The sequence below is a fragment of the Sinocyclocheilus anshuiensis genome, unplaced genomic scaffold (assembly GCF_001515605.1).
Source record: "Sinocyclocheilus anshuiensis isolate Anshui unplaced genomic scaffold, SAMN03320099.WGS_v1.1 scaffold1095, whole genome shotgun sequence".
Taxonomy (NCBI): Eukaryota; Metazoa; Chordata; class Actinopteri; order Cypriniformes; family Cyprinidae; genus Sinocyclocheilus; species Sinocyclocheilus anshuiensis.
The window spans coordinates 125302-133671 of NW_015544226.1; the positions used below are offsets into that span (position 1 = coordinate 125302).

Genomic DNA, 8370 nt, shown 5'->3' on the forward strand with positions numbered 1-8370 from the left:
TTTAAATGTCGTGATTTTGAACAGATGTAAACAATGGCAGGAGGCTTAAAAGTATAGACGTGATACCAGCTAAATTTAATTATTGTACTAAATCGCAGAAAAGTAGGATACAGTACGTACTTTAGACTGCTATTCCTTACTCTGTGAAGTAACGTGAGGGAGGAAACTAGTTGACGTTAGCTAGTTAATTAGCCATGTTATCTGCCTCGGTAGCAAGCCAAATAGTATTTATTTCAACACTAAAACAAACGGCAGGTTGGTCTCTTTCTTGGTCGGGGGTGAAAGAGGGAGAAATTAAGATGACACAGATATATAGTTTATGTACGACCTGGAAGTATTTATTTAGCGATCGGCGCTAAAACGTCATCTGTACGGAACATCATTGAAGTGCAGCCACTTAAGTGAGCCTAAACCTGCAGCTCAATAATCAAAAACTTTAGTCTGCTATTCCTCGCTCTGTGAAGTAACGTGAGGGAGGAAACTAGTTGACGTTAGCTAGTTAATTAGCCATGTTATCTGCCTCGGTAGCAAGCCAAATAGTATTTATTTCAACACTAAAACAAACGGCAGGTTGGTCTCTTTCTTGGTCGGGGGTGAAAGAGGGAGAAATTAAGATGACACAGATATATAGTTTATGTACGACCTGGAAGTATTTATTTAGCGATCGGCACTAAAATTCCCATATGGCAGACATCATCTTCGACGGGGGGAAAAGTTCCAGGGATTCACCTCCTTCGGCCATCCCACACACAGCTGACTCTCACTGACTGCTCGTACCAACCTGAGGTTATCAGGTTATCGTCCCATGCCTAATGTGATGTGGTTGAAACAAAAAAAGTGCAAGTCAAGCGCAGCGTCCTGACCGTTTAGAGATCGCTCACAAGTGCAACAACAGTGGAGTATCTGTGAGCAGTGCAGGATGAACAACAAATGTGTTGACAATGTAAATAAGAGTGTATGCATTGGAAATGTGATGCTGCTCATGTTTCCGATGTGAACTCTCATTTGTTAACATTGATGTTGAGAAATGCGTGTTGTTTTGCATTGTAGCAGATGCAAAGTAAATAAAAGATTGTAGACCTGTTTTGGATGGCGCATTTAAAGGTGCAATGTGTAATATTTTTGAGAATCTGTTTACAGAAATGCAATGTAACATACTAAACTATGTTTTCAGTGGTGTATAAGTACCTTACAAAATTCACAGTTATGTTTTAATTACCTTAGAATAACCAATTTCTATCTACGTACACCGCGGGTCCCCCTCTATGGTTAAGTCGCCATTTTGCGCCGCCATGTTTCTACAGTAGCCCTAAACGGACAAACTACTCTACAGAGTGTGTTTCGTCACTGTTGTTCTTCTTCGTTTCTTCCTTGTGTTTTTAGAGGCAGCTTGCATCGTCGCTATGTTGAATACGCACAAAGTAGTAGTAGTAGTCGTCATCGTGTGGTTAATTAGAAGCAGAGGTCGTTCGTAGAAGAAGTATAAGAAATATTTGAACAAATGGAGGACCACTCGTATTATTTTGCACAAGAGCTGACAGTATGGAAGCATACAGGTTGCAAAATTCAATTTAATATGCAAAATGGCAATGCAATATTCAAAATGGCAATGCATTTCTGTTTTTAAATTTACATTTAAACACGCCCACCCTCAGTCAATCATTGCTTCAAGGCGGGGATTGGCAGAAGCGTGTTACGTTTGGATCGTTCTAACCATGGCGGCTGGAGATCTGATAAGATCGTTGAATTCACTAGCAGATGAAGTGGAGCATGAACAGAGAAATATATGGCGCGTACTCCGTGCTAAAATCAAACGTTCGAACGACCGACCGATCGAACGTCAAACCGAATGTCTTGAGATTTGAGCGTCATACACTGCGGGTGAACCACGTGACGACCAGACGTGACGTCAGCATCTTGAAATTAGCTGGTTTTTAAACATTTAAAGCTGCAGTCTGTAAGTTTTGCCTCTTTGTCGCCATCTCTGTTTGAAAACCTGCAATTGCAGCTGTGTGCGGAATTATCTTCCTTGCGTGGGTTGTGCGGCGGCACGGCTCCAGCGCGGATGAATCTAATGTTTTGAGGAGTATGTGTGGCAGTCATTCACCACACCGGTGTGGATATTGTACTTTGTATTCACAGATTCTAGCCTACGTCTTGGAATATATGACTCAAATAAGCATTTTCACCGGATATTGTCATCTTAACAAGTCTGCCACGTTTGTTCTGACCAACTGAGGAAAAAAGCATTACAATAAATCTCGCTACCAATGGTGATTTAAATCTAAATTAGCTCATATCACATCAAACCGTGCAAATTATTATTATTTGTTATACTTTATTCTCAAATTGTTAATGTTGACAACATCAGCATTGCGTGACTATGAGTATAGTGTGTATAAGCGAGTAGATTTCAATTTCTGTACAGTCTAATCTCTAATTGTCATACCACTCGAATTTCATATTAAGAAATTCTTTTAACCCATAAAGCAAATTATGCTCCCTTCGAACTGGTTGTCTTTAAAATACAAATGTTGTGTAATCCCAGGCTATCTGTGATCAAAGCACATTTAAAACTGGAATATAATTTAATTTCATTCACATGTTTCATAAACACACAATCCTTTCTGGATTACAATCCGCCATCAAAATGATATATTTAATTATTCCAGCTGCTGTGAGAAAAGGCTATAAACGATCAACCACCTGCAGGATCCTCACATGCGATAGCCTAGCAGCCGGGACAAATTCTTTGTTTACAGAAGTGACGTAATGACGCAGCGGCATGCTCTAATTTCCTGCGAAAACCTACCCGTACCACTCAAATTAGAAAACATTATTATAAGCTGACCGTTGTGAATCGGGCTAAAGTAAGGCGATAGTTTAGAACACTGGCTGGTTATGTATTTGCTCAAATATTGATTTCGGATAATTTTTAACCCAAATATAGTTTTGAACACTGGCTGGTTATGTACTTGCTCAAATATTGATTTCGGATCATTTTTAACCAAAAAAAAGTTACGGACTGCAGCTTTAAGGAGCCAAGCTGCTGTGTAAAGACTATAAATGGACATTGGCATCACAATAAAGATATTTTATACCTAAAAGAATACTCAACCAATACCTGCATCCTGCTGTACTTCGCTGAATAAGTCTTTTAAGAAAGGTGTGGTAGGCTATTCTAAGTCGTTCTGAGTGATAAATTGAAAAAGCTCCCACCTGTATATCATGACTTAACAAAATAACATGTAATTTACTTGAGGTTCTGCTATAAATGTGTCTATTAGAAACATGAATTTAAATTGTTTGACTTCCTGAGGTTTTGAATGGAAGTCCTGAATGACTGTTATTATAGGTCATTTAATGACTTTTAATGATTTTCAATGCCCCGCAGAAACCCTGCCTTTGTTGAAAAAGTAAATAAATTATTTTAATTATGTTTGATTGTTATAACACTTTTCAGTAACAATATTTCATATTACAGTTAAGTGTAGTAGCTTTTCAAGTTTCTGCAAAATCCTGTAATTGTAACACTCTGAGGTAACTTGAACTCTGTACTTTATGAAAGGAAAGGAAAACAAATTTGGCAGAGTAAAAACAGACATTAGCCCTCCAGGAGCAGGACTGAGAACAGTGACATTAGCTCTTCACATTAATTGAATGTGATTTATCAACACCTGTACATCTTAAAATGAGCTCATGACAAATAAAAGTTCCAGCTGGATGCATAAAATTAAATGCATAAAACAGTGTGAATAAACAATATCTTAAAAGAAACTAGAGAGTGAAGTCTGTGAACAAATTTTGAAGTAGGCTTGAGGAAACCCGAATGGAAAGCTTTAAGTAGTTTTACAGCTTGAAGTGTGAAACTTGTTCTCGTACACAGATATGGCCTATTTATGGCAGTACAGATGTAATTCATGCATTTATTTGTCATTTAAACTGATGTAAACAGAGAAAGAGTAGCCTAGACTAAAAGATTTCTTATGTTCCCCCTCTAGTGGACAGAATTAAGTATTACGGCCTTCATTGCTCAGATAAAGTAAGTCAATGGAATTTTTTGGGAAAGTAAGTTCGACCACAACCCTCTACATTGCGAGTAAATCACTCGCATATGCGACTAAATCTTCACTCCGGGCGACTAAATGATGTCTAATATTAGCCAATTGCTAATAAATTCTCAGATTTTACTCGCCAGTGTGTGAGTTGGAGGTATAAGTATAAGTCTAGCTCAGATATATTTTCACTCGCCGAACACTCTCTGACTGAGCGCATCAGAGTTTCACTCTCCGCCAAGCGATCTGTGCTGTTTTTCAGTTCATCTGAATGGATGTGCAACGCACCTGTATTTAACGTTTATGAGTTTATTTATGAGTCTGGCGAGTAAACTAAAAAATTTACTAGCCAATGGCGATTCAATTGCCAAAGTGTTCGTAGAGGGCTGGACCAATTAAAAAACGATATAGCAACGTGAGTCAGACCAGTCTGAAGGTCTGAGCTGAGTTTGGTGAAGCATTAAAGCTCTAGGTGGAATCAATTACTCTCATGATAAAAATTAATAATGTTTAAATATATGTTGACTTTCTCAAGCCAACATGATAAAGAAGCCTCAGAGAAGCATCAACCAATTTAGTATGTAATGAAACTAATACAATTTTAAGACATGCCGTACTCTCCAACCAAAGGGACTTTAACTGTCCCAAACCCTGCTAATTTTTGTCAGTATTAAGGTTACGTTCACTGATTCTAGCTTCTTTTCATGTGAACGGAGTATGCTACACGCTTACATTCATACATTTAAACTTAATTTCTATTTAGTATAATATTCACAATTAGGCCTATTTATTCATGTGTCACACACCTACCTGCCTTTTGATCTAAATAAAAGACGAGAGTGGGAAATGTTACTGACATATTATCATGGTACTGTTCAGCCTATTCTTGATTTTTATTTCCACTTCACATGTATTCAAAGATACGTAACTATCTGTTTTTATCAGTGGGACAATATTCAATATTCATTGATACAGTATTCATCATTATACAATATTCAAACAATGCTATAGAAATAATGTCAGAATACTCCTATTGCATTTTAAATTGAATTTTGCTACCTGTATGCTTCCATACGACAGTGTCAATCTTCATAGTCAAAGAAGCGAAAATGATAAACGTAACAATAATATTCGCAATAACATATCGGTTTACTAAATAATTAATTACATATAATTTCTTAATTTATCTTTGTAAAGAAACCTCAACGCTTGACTGGCTACTCTCTGCTGTCTCAGATGACGACATCTTTGTCCTGTTTCCGCAACGGTAGCTTCTCAAGGGGAGGGGCTAATCAGTTTATTGCAATTTGCAACATCACCGCTAGATGCCACTAAACTCTACATACTGCACCTTTAAAAGCATGAAATTAATTTTATGGATAATGGATATTTTTCCCTTTCTGATTCCTGTCACAGCTTAGGGTAGCCACTAGTGAAGGCCTTGAGATCGCAAAATGTTCTTGTAATGCCATCAGGCAATCAGTGAACAGTCAGTGTCATAGTGTTTACGCTCTTCAGAAAGCCAACCTATGAATGGCTTGCTTACAGTTGTCTGTGTAGTTAAAATTGGGATTGGAGAAAGTATTTTAACTGGAAAAAATGCACATCACCATTAAGAAACTTAATTTGGCTGTCTTTAAATAAAAAATAATAATAATTTAATGAGGTGGCTGTACTTTGAATCCAATTTTTGCTAATAGATACTGGACTGCTTGTGTTTCCTTCAGAAATGTCACTGTTAGTAAAATTAGTCTCGAAGCTGCTGACATCACTTTCTAAATTTAGCCCATTGGCCAAATCATGAAATATTCACCATCATCTGAATACGTAAAAGTCTAATTTACATAATGAAGCACAGGAAGAGAAAAGAAGAGGCCGTGTTTCGAGAGTCTGAGGCCCCGTCCACACGGAGACGCGTTTAGCTGTATACGCATACATTTTGTATCGTATAGGCGTTTCGTCCACACGGATCCGGCGTTTTGGGAGAGTGAAACCTATATTTTTTTTTAAACCGGGTCCCAGAGTGGATAAATCTGAAAACGCCACCCTTGCGTTTTCGTGTGGACAGCGAATCCGTATATTTTCTGAAACGATGACGTCATCAGCCCACGTCTCGCCCCTAGTTAGACACCGCTACGTCACATAACAGCAACAAAAACATGAACAAACACCGAACGATTGTCTTTTTATTAACTAACATTAACACAGATTAATAAATGTATTGTTCCATGTTTGTTTGTATACCGCGTGCAAGGTTTATGCGCATAGTCCAAGTCTTCTCCGTTTTTAGTGTATCTCTGTGGCAGAATTACAGTGCCACGTACTTTGTATACTACATCGTGTTGTGTCGGTTTTGTGGTTTCGTGTGGAAGCAGATATTTCTTGAGACGAGGGGGAAAAAAAGATCGGATGGGGAAAGCTCTTGCTTCATGTGGACGTAGCCTGAGTGAAAGTGCTCAGTCCTCCATTTTGGACTTCTTGTGAACACTGCCCCACAACTTTAATTAATAAAATGGCCTGCAATTTTCATTTACTACACAGAGCCGTAGTTCACTGACAAGCTACACAAAATCTGCGATTTTGAACCTGATTTTGTGTAGCTTGTCAGTGAACTACGGCTCTGTGTAGTAAATGCCGCTCCATCTGAAAGCACATGCTGGAGATTTACTACTAATCACAGGAGCGGCTTTACTGACGAGATGCGCATGAAAATCGCATTCGATTTTTTGCACAGCTCTAACTATATTATATTCCTCTGCAACAATGTGATAAAATCGCTGTATTTGAAGTAACTAAACTTACAGCTTAATTGTTTGTAGAGAGAGACGCACAGACGCAGGTAACACACACACTAGGGCTGCACGATTTGGAGAAAAAATCTAATTGCGATTTTTCTGATCAAGCAGCATGAAAGTACATGTTTGTGTTTTTGAGAAAATAATGTTTATGCATGGTTAGTGAAAAACTATTTTTTTTAAGTCACTGAAATAAGGCCATAAAACATACAGAATGTTCATTCACAAGACTTTTGAGAATGTGGTAGACTAGAGTTTTTGCTACAAAATGATGTGAAAATTATCCTGTTCACTTATTTACAGAAAGCATTAGATATAATTAGTTGAGACGGGAAAACTGGACATCGCGTATGTTTCATACGGATTACTTTAACAGAGAATATTTGTTTTGGACGTGACTTAATTAATTTAAAGGTAGACATTTCAGGCTTTCTATACATATAATGGCCTTTTGGCCATGCATTCATCATAGATTTGTCTGTGATACTTCTGCAGGACACACACACAACTGTCATCTCTCGTTCTCGATCGATCAATAATTTATTCAAATAAATGTGATCTTACACTATTTCATTTCTGTGTCTGATTTGAAGCAGGCAGAATGCTAAAGCTAATGAGCCATAACTGACGAAAATAACTAATTTTTAGCCTTCCGGTCAAATATTTTGCTGCAAACATCATTAACAGCTTTAACTTGTCAATGCTGGCAAATGACCATGGTATAAGTGGGATAATGCACGGGTAGCTGTGCATTAAATGATTTTAATGCACTCCGTGGAGGCGTCGAGTGGTTCTTGGCCTCCACGTCGTGCATTAAAATCGTTTAATGCACAGCTAGCCGTGCATTATCCCTTACTTAACTGCATGATTACACATCTCTTTGTCTAATAAAATCACCTCCTTTTCTTTCAGAAATCGAGCAATAGCAGATTATTTGCGCTCTAATGGTTATGAAGAAGCATATTCTGTTTTTAAGAAGGAGGCAGAGTTGGATGTGGTAATAGCATATATTCACACTACGCTTCAAAATGAAAAAAGACAATCCCATTTGATGTATTAGTAGGTCTCATTCTTATTTGTAATTTCTTCAGAATGAAGAGTTGGATAAGAAGTATGCAGGCCTTTTGGAAAAAAAATGGACTTCAGTCATCAGATTACAGAAAAAAGTAAGTAAATCATTTTTCAGTATATTCTTATATTAAAAAAAAAACTGGGCAATCTGGGCAATATAATTGCACATATGTCAATTTTCCAAGGTAAACAACCCCAGTTTTTCCTGTATTTTGTTAATTTTGTTAGTTGGAGTCCAAACTAAATGAAGCTACGGCGGAGATCACTTTAGGAGGCCCCGTGGGACAGAAACGAGACCCCAAAGAGTGGATCCCACGCCCGCCTGAGAAGTACGCCCTCAGTGGCCACAGAAGCCCTGTCACACGCGTCATCTTCCACCCTGTGTTCAGCCTCATGGTCTCCGCCTCAGAGGATGCCACTATAAAGGTTTTTTTTTTTTTTTTTTTAAT

At 37.9% G+C, this 8370-nt stretch overlaps 1 protein-coding gene across 1 annotated transcript in view; it reads left to right on the top strand.

Annotated features, from left to right (window-relative positions):
* LOC107697343 (lissencephaly-1 homolog B) overlaps positions 1 to 8370 on the top strand; it is a 61540-nt gene that overhangs the window by 39674 nt on the left and 13496 nt on the right. The window contains exons 3-4 of the mRNA XM_016498084.1: positions 7763 to 7847; positions 7942 to 8016. Of these exons, the coding sequence (XP_016353570.1) occupies positions 7763 to 7847; positions 7942 to 8016 (160 nt within the window). The remainder of the gene's footprint in view (positions 1 to 7762; positions 7848 to 7941; positions 8017 to 8370) is intronic.